General features: G+C 37.2%; 1 protein-coding gene across 1 annotated transcript; it reads left to right on the forward strand.

Moving 5' to 3' along the window:
• Window positions 1-478: 478 nt before the first annotated feature.
• On the forward strand, window positions 479-10288 carry LOC143571435 (putative F-box protein At2g36090). The gene is made up of 5 exons (XM_077056863.1): window positions 479-617; window positions 7465-8017; window positions 8835-8937; window positions 9041-9227; window positions 9923-10288. Exons 2-5 carry the CDS (start codon window positions 7486-7488, stop codon window positions 10214-10216), a joined length of 1116 nt encoding a protein of 371 aa, XP_076912978.1. The 5' UTR covers window positions 479-617; window positions 7465-7485; the 3' UTR covers window positions 10217-10288.
• The last annotated feature ends 3798 nt before the right edge of the window (window positions 10289-14086 follow it).

Genomic DNA, 14086 nt, shown 5'->3' on the forward strand with positions numbered 1-14086 from the left:
TTAAACGAGCTTATTTTTAGGCTTGAGCTCGGGCTCGGGCTCGATAAAGCTCGACTCGAACGAGTTTTTTAACGAGCCGATCTCGAGTAACTCGCGAGTAGCTCGGCTCATTTGCACCCCTAATTGTCTTAACCAGATCCACACTGACTTTAGAGTTTGACTTGAACGTTCACTGGGAAACAATTCCGTCTACTGTCACTTGACAATCATTGTGTTACTACAAGAGCAGAACTCATCGTTAAATAAGTGCAATTACTCATACAATGTGTTGCGATGCAAAACTACTATCAAGTTAGGAGGTCTTACCGGAAATAAACTCTTTATTAATGCGGACGGTCTTTAGATTAGATATTTACTATTTAGAAAAGGTTGACAAGATGTTTGTGGTGGACCCGAACAACAGAAACCGTTGTCTATAATCTCATAATAATAATAATAATAATAATAATAATAATAATAATAATAATAATATCTATTCATCTCATTTTATTCCCAAATTCCATAAACCCTAAAATTAGCTAACCTAACAATCTTCAAATTTCATCACCGGATCGCCGTCGACGGCGTGTTATTCACTTATTATTATTACGTTTCAGATCAAAGCCTGTTTACTAAAGGTGCGTTTTATAATCATTCTGTTAACAATTTGATATTATGTCAAAATTAGGGTTTGAATTTGATACTGTTTGCAATTCGCGTGACTTTAGTGTTGTTATTGAATCCATTTCCGTGTTATAGTATTTGTGATTATCGAATTTTAGATTTGTAAGTGTTGCAGTCAATTTATACAGTATCACACAATAACAGACATTTATACAATGGAAACTGAGACAGTGAATAGGAATCTATAATATAAATAAATATCTTGAAGCATGCTTCATATTGAACAGTTGGTCCTGTAAACGAGCTGAGTCGAGCCAGGTTGGGATCAGATCGGCTGGGTTTTTTTAGTGAGCCGAAGTGTTGAGCTTGATTTCAGCTCGTAAAAAACTCGAGCCAGCTTATTATTATTATTATTATTTTTAAAGTTTGTATATTCACACCTATTGATATATGTAAAACAAAATAACAAAAAAAATTGACATACAAATAATGCAGAATTTATAATATACTAGTTTGATCCTCCCGTGTTACGGGGGTTTATTCAAGTTTTTGTTTTAATCGTTTTGTTATTCTATGATGATTTATTTTAATTTTTAACGTAGTTTATTTTTAATTTAATACATATATATTAGTTTGTTATTATAGTTTTTAGAGTTTGAGTTTTTTCAATTGAGATGCGTAGGTTTTTTAGATTTTTAACGAACAAACATAAACGGACACGAGAATGTTGATTTTTTTAAATGAACAAACATGAACACAAATATTTGTCTAATGAAAAAGGGGTTGTTAGTGTAGTTGACAATGGTGGGTAGTATCGGAAGTTAACCGACGATGAAGATGATAAGGAGATAAATTAAATTAGGGTTTAATGATAGTGTTTACCAATAAATGAGATCTTATAACCCATTTTGAGCTATTAGGGTTTGTTAAAACCCATAACTTGTGTAAATTATTCTTTGATGATTAAGGGGTTATTTCACAAATAAATGAGATGTTATAACCCGTTTAGGAGTTATCCGGGTTTGGTGAAACTCATGACCCCCAAAAATTATTGTTTGATTATGAAAGAGTTTCATAAATATATGAGATGTTATAACCCATTTAAAGACTATCCGGTTTTGGTAAGACCCATACCCGTGAATTCGGGTCAAATGCATGAGAAGCCTCCATTTAGAAATCAAGCAATCTGGTGGCTCTAGAGAATGAGGGGAACAACCTGAGAGCGACACATAGGATATCATGGTAGGCAATTATATAGATAGTTAGATATAATAAACTTTGTGTTATACTTTTAGGTTGTAATTTATATGTATTAAAATTTGGGCTTTAATTCAAATGAGCCAACAAGTCAGCTAAACAAGCCCACAAACCAAGCTTACCGTGGCTTGGGCTCGGCTTTTTTGTCTTAACGAGCTGAAAGTTGAGGTTGATATCAGCTCGTAAAATGCTCAAGCTAACTTGTGTATTAAAAAAAACTAATTTCATGTTTTTACACATATTGATACATATACAAAATCAAAACATAACATGTTTATCATACACATAATGCAGATTTTATAAAGAAAGAATTTATAGTTTATGTATATTAAAATGTGCGATACTTTTGGGTTAGAACTTATATATTAAAATTTGGGCTTTAGTTTTAACGAGCGAGCCAACGAGCTGGGTGTTAGGTTCGGAGTCACACACAAACACGAATACAATAGTAAAACCGAAAGAATAAACGAAAGAGACACAAGGATTTAAGTGGTTCGGTCACGGTGTATGACCTACATCCACTGTCGATAACTAGGGTTTTCTTATTATTGAGTGATACCAACTTACAAGTACAGGAGAGAATATATAGACTAGACAATTAGGGTTTAACCCTTTAACTAAACTGGGCCTGATTAGAGCTTTTGGGCTTGGCCAAAACTCAAACAGCTTAATCTCCTAATTCTGTCTATTCGTCTAAACCGGACCCGACCCATGATGGATTGGAGACCACAACATAACAATCTCCCACTTGGGCTTCGAGACATCTTCTCTAAACCACCACTTGGATGCGTCAAACATTTCAACCTGCTCCCATTTGGAGACGTAAAATGTCTTCACCTGCATTGCCTTGTACATGTAAAATAAAACCCATCTGGTTTTGCACCTCCTAGTTACCCTTCGCCTTCTCAACATTATTCCTGAAGGCCTGCTGAAGCTCTGCACAGCTTCAGCTTATCCAGCATCACCGGCTTGGTGAACATATCTGCTGGATTCTTAGCACCTGAGATATTTTTCAAACTGAAAACACCATCACTGATCAAATCTCTGACAAAGTGATATCTCCTCCCGATGTGCTTAGTCTTCGAATGATAGACTGGATTCTTCGCAAGTTTCACTGCACTCTCATTGTCACAATATAAGAAGAACTCTGCCTGTTTCTTTCCCAACTCTTCAAGAAAAGTTCTCAACCATACTAATTCTTTACTTGCTTCGGCTGCTGCCATATATTCTGCCTCAGTGGTTGATAAAGCAACACTTTTCTGAAGTCTGGACATCCAACATACTGCTGTTCCCCCAACTGTGAAAACATAACCAGTAGTGCTTTTAAACGTCTTCTTACATCCACCCAGATCAGCATCTGAATAACCCCTGAGAATTGTATCCTTCCTCTTAAAACATAACCCCAAACTGGAAGTACCCTTTAAGTATCTGAGTAACCATTTCACCGCTTCCCAATGTTCCTTTCCCGGATCCGACATAAAACGACTAACTACCCCGACAGCATGAGCAATGTCTGGCCGTGTACAAACCATGGCGTACATGAGACTGCCAACAGCAGATGCATACGGAACTTTAGTCATCTCTGTTCTTTCTTCCTCTGTTCTGGGAGACTGGTCTTTGGTAAGTTTGAAATGACTTCCCAGAGGTGTGTTTCTCGGTTTAGTCTTCTCATCATTCATCCTGAATCTTTCTAACACTTTCCCTATGTATTTCTCTTGGGATAGTGTTATGGAGCCATCTTTCTTTCTGGATATACTCATCCCCAAAATCTGTTTGGCTGGACCAAGATCTTTCATCTCAAATTCATCAGACAACTGTTTCTTCAACTTGCGAATCTCCTTCATATCAGATCCTGCAATTAACATATCATCTACATAAAGAAGTAGAATGATATATGAGCCTTTAAACTTCTTTAAGTAGCAGCAATGGTCGGCCTCGCATTTCTTGTACCCAGTTCTCACCATAAAATCATCAAACTTTAGGTACCATTGCCTAGGTGCCTGCTTCAGACCATACAAGCTTTTCTTCAATTTGCAGACCCATTTTTCTTTCCCGGCAACCTGAAATCCCTCAGGTTGTGCCATATAGATCTCCTCGTCAAGATCACCATGTAAAAATGCTGTCTGAACATCTAATTGCTCTAGATGTAAATTTTCTGCAGCAACAATACTTAAGATCAATCTGATGGTGGTCATCTTCATAACTGGAGAGAATATTTCATTATAATCAATTCCCTTCTTTTGCTGGAAACCCTTGACCACTAAACGAGCTTTGTATCGTTTAGACCCATCATGTTCTTCCTTGACTCTATAGACCCATTTATTCTGTAGAACTCTTTTATCTGGTGGAAACTTGGTTAAAACCCATGTCTGGTTTTTACTCAAAGAGTTCATCTCCTCCTTCATAGCATGCTCCCATTGGAGCGAATCTTTCAACTTAAGTGCTTCATAATAACTCTCTGGCTCACCATTTTCAGTTAAAAGGAGATAATTAACTGAAGGTTTGTAACGTACCGGCTGTTTAGAAACTCTGGTGGACCTCCTAACCCAGTGCTGAGGCGGGTCAGGTTCTTGTGGAGACTGTTCATCCTCAGACTCTGAACTCCCACTGTCAGAGACTCCCTCTGACTCTTCATTTCCACCAATATCATCATCTTCAAATTCAGGAAATGTGGTTTCTTCAGTTTCTGTCTCGGGTTCGGTAGCTGACTCAACTGTCTTTTTCTGAGCATCAATTTCATATTCAACCTGCTCTTTCTGAACCCTTGATTTTGAAGTGTTTCTATCTTTGTATAACTCAGCCTCATTAAAAGTTGCATGCTTGCTTCTGACTACTTTTCTGCTTTCTAAATCCCAAAGCCTGTAGCCCATTTCGTTTGACCCATATCCAATGAAAACATATTTTTTTAGCTTTAGCATCAAGCTTGTCATTTTTCACTAGATCATAAGCGCTACACCCAAAGACTTTCAAATGCTTATAATCTGCAGCTTTACCTTTCCACTCTTCTTCTGGTGTCTTGAAACCCAACGGTACTGACAATCCCCGGTTAATTAAATAAGCTGCAGTGTTAACTGCATCTGCCCAGAACGTCTTTGGAAGCCCGGCATTAAGTCTCATACTTCTTGCCCTTTCATTTAACGTCCTGTTCATTCGTTCTGCCACTCCATTTTGTTGAGGAGTGCCAGGGACTGTAAAGATCATCCGAATACCGTACTCTTCACAATAATCACGGAATTCTTTGCTAACGTATTCACCACCGTTATCCGACTTCAAGCATTTCACCTTCAAATCAGTTTCCAATTCAACAGCAGTTTTCCATTTCTTAAAAGTATCAAAAACATCAGATTTATTTTTAAGAAAGTAAACCCATACCTTGCGTGTCGAATCATCAATGAAGGTGACATAATAGTGCGATCCTCCCAAAGAAGAGACTGAAGTTGGTCCATAGACATCAGAGTGAATAAGCTCCAATTTCTGAGCTTTCGGTTGTTTTCTGGTCTTCACAAAAGATACTTTCTTCTTTTTACCGAAAACACATGGTTCACAAAATTCAGATTCAACCTTCTTCAGTTCTGGAATTTTTCCTCTAGCAACGAGCATTTTCATCCCTTTTTCACTCATGTGGCCGAGTCGTTGGTGCCACAAACTAGACTGACTCGGTCCACTGGTCACTGCATTTACCCCATCAGCTGGAATTTCAACCATGTATAAAGTGCCCTTCTTTTTACCTCTGGCGATCACAAGATTCCCTTTCACAACTTTCCATTTACCCCCACCAAACATAACATCATATCCTTGGTCATCTAACTGCCCAACAGAAATTAGCTTTCTTCTAAGGCTAGGAACGACCCGAACATCCTTTAGAGTCCATGAGGTGCCCAATGAAGTTTTTAGTTCAATATCCCCCATCCCCGTGATATCAACAGCATGATTATTAGCCAAACGAACTTTACCAAAATTACCTGTTCGGAGATTCTTCATCTTCTTCGTGCTATAAGTGGCATGAAAAGATGCACCAGAATCCATAATCCATGAATCTGTTGATTCTTCAACACAGCAGATAAGAGTCTCTTCTGAACCTTCTGAATCATCTGAACCGGTGGCCAGATTAACTTCCTTCTTAGATTCTTTCTTTTCTTTTGAAATTGAGGGGTTAGGGCATTGGTTTCTGAAATGCCCCATTTCTTTGCAATTCCAACACTCAATGTCTTTTCTGGGCTTTGACTGACTTCTTCTTCTAGACTTTGACCTACCCCTGCCATTACCTTTCTCTCTTCTCCTACCTCTCCCTTCGGTGCTCAATATAGAACTAGATGTCTCACCAGAATTCCTTCTTCTTATGTCCTCCCCTAAAATCAAATCCCGGACTCCTTCAAAAGTAAGCTTAGTATTCCCAGAAGAACTACTAACTGCAGTAACAGTCCCTGACCAACTTTCGGGTAACGAGGATAACAAGAGTAACGCTTGAACGTCATCATCAAACTTGATATCAACAGAAGACAAACGAGAAATAATAGTGTTGAAGTCATTAACATGAGAGGTAACAGATGCCCCTTCCTCCATTCTGGTGTTAACTAGCTGTCTAATCAGAAATACCTTGTTTGATGCAGAAGGCTTTTCATACATATTTGACAAGGCTTTCATAAGACCATACGTGGTAGTTTCATTTACAATATTGAATGCCACATTCTTAGCTAGTGAGAGTCTAATAACAGCTATGGCTTTTCTGTCAAGTACCTTCCACTCATCATCTTTCATACTTTCCGGTTTCCTCTCTTCTAGTGCTTCCATTAAGTCTTTCTGACATAGCAAATCCTCAATTTGCATTTTCCACCATCCAAAATCCTGACCATCAAACTTCTCAATCTTGATCTTTCCGTCCTCAGCCATTATCCAAACTGAGTTTTGATTACAGCAAACAACCAAACTACCCAAGGAATAAAAGGACTGGAAACTGATCAGAAAAAACGAACCAGCAGCTGCGGAACCCTAATCAGCGGCGGCGGCACTGTAGCAGCGGCGCGGTACTGTAGCGGCGGCGGTACTGTAGCGGCCGAGGTACTGTAGCAGCGGCAGCGGAGCGGCGGCGGCGGAACTGTGTGTATAATCGAGAACCAGGCTCTGATGCCAATTGTTAGGTTCGGAGTCACACACAAACACGAATACAATAGTAAAACCGAAAGAATAAACGAAAGAGACACAAGGATTTAAGTGGTTCGGTCACGGTGTATGACCTACATCCACTGTCGATAACTAGGGTTTTCTTATTATTGAGTGATACCAACTTACAAGTACAGGAGAGAATATATAGACTAGACAATTAGGGTTTAACCCTTTAACTAAACTGAGCCTGATTAGAGCTTTTGGGCTTGGCCAAAACTCAAACAGCTTAATCTCCTAATTCTGTCTATTCGTCTAAACCGGACCCGACCCATGATGGATCGGAGACCACAACATAACACTGGGCTCGACTTGTTTACAAATCGAGCCAACTCGTCTCAGTGTGTTTACAAGCGAACCAATTTCGAGCGAGATACGAGCTTTATGAACAACCCTATTTATTTTTTTCAATGCAATTAAATATTGAAATGTATACTTCTTCAGATGATCGGTAAACTATAAAAAATGTCGATAGGACCTGCTGATACCATGGCGACACTAAGCAGTGATCTATTTTACGACATACTAAACCGGGTAGACGGTGCAACCCTAGCAAGCGCATCATGCGCGTGTGCAGCGTTTAGTTCAATGTCAAAAGAGGAAAGATTATGGGAAAACGTGTGTTCTTCAATGTGGCCTTCAACAAACCGAGACGATGTTAAAAACTTAATATCACAAATCGGGGGCTTTAAAAAGTTTTATGCAGATTGCTTCCCGCTTATTGTTAACAAGAATGTTTCTGAGTTTGCATGGAGTGATTATCCCGAGTTTTCTGAAGAACTTACGGAAGCGGAATATTATGGTGATTTTGATGGGTTTCAAAATGTTTCACCTTCTGATTTTGTGTCCATAGTGGATGTTAGATATAAAGATAAAGCAATATGTTCTAAGGTTATCTGGGGTATACCAAATGCTAATGGGTTTAATGGTTGGTTCTTTAATTGCCCGTTTCGGATCGATCTTTTTAACTTTTCGGGTCAAGGCGATGATCATACGGGTATGCTTCTTTTTCATGCATTTATAATGTGCGGGTAGGTTAATGGGTCAAAACAGTTAGTTTCATATACGGGTCAAAACACGCAGGGTCAACCTGCTGACACTTTTTTGTGCCTTTTTGAATTTGGAAAATAATTAATGTTCTAATCTAATTGTAATTAAAAAAAAATTGTTTTCTTATTATAGTAAGCTAGATTCTGTTAAATGAAACTACATACGACATCATAAGTATTTGAGTTCAGGTTACCCATTTGACTTGTTTCACACTTTCTGGATTTGACTTGTTTACCTATTATTAATAAACACAACCCATATTTGACCCGTTATAAGATATAACACAAATTGATTTATATTCACATCAATAAGTAGAATTCGCTCATAATTCTCAAAAAATTGTCACACGGATATTAGTAACAGGAAGGATGTGTCGTGGCAAAATGGTCGGGTTGGGTAATGGGTCAAAACATGTAACTTTTATGATACTGGTTAAAACGGGCCAATCCGCGTTTGATTGACCCGAAAAATCTCATGTTCAAATTTTGATTTTATATTTTATATTTTTTTATTGAAATATATGATTACAGAAACATATTCTTAGAATAATAATCTATACTTTTGAATAAATCGATTTGGTATAGATGAAACATAACCTTAATTAACCCAATTAAAAATGGGTCAAAATTGCCACTCATGGGTATCTAGTTTATGACTGATTTCTAAGAATTTACTAACAAAATCAATAAACTATTCTTGAAAAATAAAATTTAAAATCAGTTATTGATACTTCTTGCTGGTCTTAATTCAGATAATTTGTACAGGTGGCGTCACTCTTTCCGTAGCTGATGGTCTACCTCTGGTAACCTCCATGGAAAGAGAGAGAAAAGACGGGAAACTTTGGCAAGAACTTTGTGACGGAATCAGGTTATACAAACCGACATAATTATGTAAATTGTACATAAACTGGATAACAATATTCTCGGTTTATTTACTTGTGTGATTGCTGCATTTATGCATCTAACAACAGGCTGAGTTGGATAGTGGTGAACACAAAAGCTAAAAAAGCAGCCAATTTGTCAAGCTGGAGCCCGTTGGGCGGTCAAAGACACTGGCCCACCGAAAAGGACTTTTTGCTTCGGTTCGGGTCAATCCTCCCAGCCGAAGACATTCTTCCTTGCCAAATGGTCGAGTGCATCATCGCCATGAAGTTTCAGGTAAATGTTGCTAGATGAGCTGGTCGGGTTGGGTTGCGATTATCGGACAACGGGTCACCCCAATCCGACCCGTTTACATTATCATTGAACTGGTAAAGCCTGTTTTATCTAGGGCTGTTCAAAAAGCCTGCGGCTCGCTCGACTCTCGCTCGAAAATAGCTCGATTCTAAATGAGCTCGGCTCGGCTCATTTCAATTTCTAGACGAGCCGAGCTCGAGCCAGGGTCAGCTCGGCTCGTGGCTCGGTATTGGCTCGACTCGTTGGCTCGTTTAGATTAAACCCTAAATTTTAATATCTATATATAATAATAGCATACCAGTAAATAAATAAATAAAAATTATACATATATTATGTCACTCGATACCTAAAACCTTATAAAAGAATAACTAAAATATAACATATAAAGTTATAAATTCTCTAGTTTATAAATTTTATATAATATGTATGTTAAAATTATAATTTTTGTCTTTTATATATCAAAATTTGTAAAATATAAAATAAAAAATAATAAATAAAAAATAAAAAGATTTAAAAAAAATTGAAGGAGCCCGGCTCGACGAGCTCGAGCTCGATAAAGAAAACGAGCCGAGCTCGAGCCAACTCGATTAAGTTCGAGCTCAAGCACACTCTGGCTCGACTCGGCTCGGCTCGTTTACAGCCCTAGTTTTATCAAGCATTAACTCGCCCATTTGCAGGTAACCGAGGCTAGTGAGGTCGAGACAACTCTTAACCTGACTGAACTTTGTATGCAACTGGGTGACATGGAAGGTGCGCATGTTAACGGTAGAAACAGTCTGCTTGTGCTTAATGAAGCCTTGAGCTGTGACAGAAGCAAGAATTATAATTTGGCATTGGAATCTTGTCATTTATATTCAAAAGTGCAAAGTGCAATTAAGGAAGAAAAGATGAGGCATGAAAGCAGGTTGGATCAGCTCTGGATTTTAGGTAGTATAACTGTTTTTGTCACATTATGTTGTTATTTTATGTAAAATTAGCTGTTGGTTATTGGTTGTTAATCTTTCTTTTAGAAATTGTGTTGTAAATTGTATTTGTGTGTGTTTTTTTTAAATGTAAAAAAATAAAATAAAATTCCAATGTAGATAGTTATTAGAGCTTTAGTCTTGCTTTTTTAAGTTATTTTATTTTATTTAGAGTAAATTGCAGTTTTCGTCCCTGTGTTTTGTCCAAGTCTGCGGTTTTAGTCCGACAGTATTAAATTTGTGATTTTTGTTTTTGTGGTTTCATTTCACTTGCAATTAAACCCGATCCCAATAACCTCGTTAAGTCTGGTCGTTAAACCCATAAGTGTGCCCTTCACGTGAGGCACAATTTTGTCCTTTCCCCCCAAAATACATCCCGACCCTTCACGTAATGGGGGCTTGCGAGTTATGACTGGGGTGTTTTTGGGGAGAAAAGGGATAAAACTTCCCCTCACGTGAGGGCCACACTTATGGGTTTAACGACCAACCTTAATAGGATTAGTGAGGTCGGGTCTAATTGCAAGTGAAATGAAACCACATGGATGAAAATCGCAAATTTGAAACTATTGAACTAAAACCGTATATTTAGACAAACCACATGGATGAAAACCGCAATTTACTCTTTTATTTATATTTAATTACGTGTGTAAAGTCAAAATTTAGGGTGTTTATGGTCCGTATGATTTTTAAGAAAACTCTGAATTTATTTCAATGTTGTAGATTCGGTTGTTTATCGCTTTCCAAACGAGCCATAACGTCAATCGAAGCCTGTTATACACTTAGGAAGATGTTAGATTTATAAGGTTTGAAATACGAGTGACATGTTTTTGTATGTTTATAGTTGTGAACATTAGAAAACTTCATCCTTAAACGTGTTTTTATATAAAATTTGTAGTCAAGATAATATGGAAAGTATAATAGAATAATTGTCATGTTGTTGAATAATAATAACAGGTGAGGCCGGCAAGTACACTTAGTTGTTTTTTTGTTTTTTTTTTGAACGACCAACTAAGTAACGCCGGGTACTCCGTACGTGGCCTCCGTTGGTCAAAGGTAGCCCGAGCCGGCCATTATTCCGGACGGACGAAGCCCCTAGCGGTCCACCCTATTGAGGGATTCACCAGATAAAACCCGACCCCCACGCCCGCCTAATGGCACGACAGCGAGGAGCCGGTAAAACCGGGTGAGATCAGGACTCGAACCCTGGCAAACCAGGGTCATCCCTCATATCTCCCATATATATTGGTGATAGTGAGATTTGAACCCCCTACCTCTCACTAATAAAGTAAGTGCTCTACCATTGAAATTTATATGTACACTTAGTTGTTTGTTTTCTGTAATTTTTTATTAAAATTTAAAATATTTTGTTGAGAGTTCTTCTAAACACTTTTTTTCTTTCTTTCTTTCTGGAAGGCTTCTTGTAAACACTTGATAAATTATAGGGCCTACTGTAATAGTATGTTATTTATGAATTTTAATATGGTATTGAAGATGATTTAATATTTCAGTATAAATCAAACATTTTTAATCCATAATAAATAAAAAAGTTGACTTATTTTTTATTTTTTTACAAATAGCTATTATGTTTACCATAAATATAAACTTTTTATGAATCCAAGTTATGAAAAATAAATATAAAGAGTAAAAAATGTGAAAATATAAAGATTAATAAGTTGTTTCCTAAGTATTTTGTCGTTCCCACTTTAAAGAGATGGTAAGGTGGTTAGGGTATACAATGGGAGGTCAAAGGTTCGAGTCCTAGGGGCTAGGAGAGAAAATTTGTAAAAGTACGTTACAAAGACAATAATCCATTTATTGTTAAAAAAATGTCTTAAGTATTTTGAAGAAGCTAGAGCACATAGAGTACAATATCAAGAAAAAACATTAAACTCACACCAAACATTTCAATCTAAAATAAATGTAGTTTAGTCTTTTCTTTAATCGATATATAACAACTCTCCTTGGTATTCTCCATGATCTTTTCTGAATTACTTTTAATGGTGTTATAGAGCCAGTCATTTCTCGCGTTTCAAATGATAGGATGTATCTTTTTTTTGTAAGATTTATCCGGTATGATTATTGAAACTAAAGGAGGTCCGGTCCTTAAGACTTGAGAGTTCTCCATACCCGCATAGAGTTTACACCATGTCTTGACCTTACTCGAAACTTCAGTTGCAAATTGGCCGGTCACGAGTAAATTGTTAGCAAATTAAGGGAGGGCACATACTATATTTTTACATGATGCTTTATGTTCTTACAATATCACGAAATATATTAATCAAAATATTCTTAGTAAATAATATTTTATTTAATTTAAGGTGATTAACTATGATTAAGGTTCGAATTTCAATAATTGATGCTGCTTGTATTAACTTATATAAAAACAACGACAATTCTGTGTATGAAAATTGACTTTTGTTAGTCAACGCTAGAATATCCGATTTCATTATTTGGGCCGGGAATTATGTTATGACATTCCATCTTTAAATAAATTTAAACAATATATTGAGTCATCATAATTTGTATTTATTTAATGGAAAAAGGAAATTTTTTTTTAAAAAACAAACTTTGAAATAACACAAATTCGGGTTAGAAAAGCCTAACCCGAACGACAAGAATTACACATGGAGCAAAGGGTTTATGGCCCCTCTACCCAATTCAATTGTAACTTACGATTACAAGATGAAATCCATATAAAAGTAACCGAAACAATGAAATAAAAAAATAAGATCTTTATAACCTTCACGGGAGCCAAAAATAATCTCGTTTCAAGTTCTCCAAATGAACCACCAAGTAGTAAAAGACAATCGCCTCGGCCGCATCTTTTTTCTTTTTCAACCATCTACCGAAATCCAGCCAATCAACGATGCTTTCCGGACCTTTATTGGATGGAAATACCACATCCAACCACCTACCAGTCGCGCCCCAAATCCTCCCAACTTGAAGACAACCACCGAACGCATTATCCAAAATCTCCATCGAGTTCGAGCAAACCAGACATAGAAGGAATATCTATACCTTTAGGACTGAGATTTTATCTAGTAGGAATACGATTCAAAAGCAAACGCCAAACCAAGATATTCCATTACACAATATTTGAAAGTAATTAGAAACTCGTATGGTTATGAAAAAATTACCAACGATCATTTTTTTCTTCAAATTTTCTAATAATAAAGCTAGAAATGTACAAGTACAGGTCAAAAAGTTACATATACGTACCTCATTAAGTTGCATAGTTACTGTATCTTGTACGGGATATATACATGCGACTTCGTGATATACATATTTGTTTAGTTTTTTTAATTATATAAACCTTGTTATAAGAAAGGTATATTGGTTTTTATTAGTCACAACTATCCCCTTTTGGTCGCTGTCGATCAAAACTAACGAATTGGCTGCTGGTGGTCCCAGCTTTTAACGCATTTGGTCCCAACGGTCGCGACTAACAGAATCCTAACGTTGTTAGTTGCGGGTCGTCGGAAAACGTTTTTGGCCCTGAAAACTCACGTGTTTTCCCATAAAACACCACCCGAACAACGCCGCCACCACTAATTGACTCACCACCAACCAACCACCACCACTTGAGCACCACCAACCGTTTCCGTCGATGGTTCTAGGGTTCCAATGACCTTAATAATTGGGGCTTTTAATAGAAAAAGGTTCGTAAAGATCCGATACAAAGTTACAAAGATGTTTGGGACAAAAATGTTGAATTTTCCGGGGAAAAAAGTGAGTTTTCAGGCCAAAAGCGTTTTCCCGGCGACCTGCAACTTACAACGTTAAGATTCTGTTAGTCGCGAACCATTGGAAACAATTACGTTAAAATCTGGGACCGCTAGCAACCAATTCGTTAATTGGGATCAACAGCGATCAAAATGC

Source organism: Bidens hawaiensis, unplaced genomic scaffold, assembly GCF_021521415.1.
Source record: "Bidens hawaiensis isolate Kalapana, Puna unplaced genomic scaffold, B.hawaiensis_p1.1 tig00025376_1, whole genome shotgun sequence".
NCBI lineage: Eukaryota > Viridiplantae > Streptophyta > Magnoliopsida > Asterales > Asteraceae > Bidens > Bidens hawaiensis.

Excerpts from the sequence above, each read along its gene's own strand:
- LOC143571435 (XM_077056863.1), top strand. The coding sequence starts at position 7,486 with ATGTCGATAGGACCTGCTGATACCATGGCGACACTAAGCAGTGATCTA. Across the intron at positions 8,938-9,040 it reads GAACTTTGTGACGGAATCAG|GCTGAGTTGGATAGTGGTGA; the intron begins GTTATACAAACC and ends ATCTAACAACAG. Across the intron at positions 9,228-9,922 it reads TCATCGCCATGAAGTTTCAG|GTAACCGAGGCTAGTGAGGT; the intron begins GTAAATGTTGCT and ends GCCCATTTGCAG.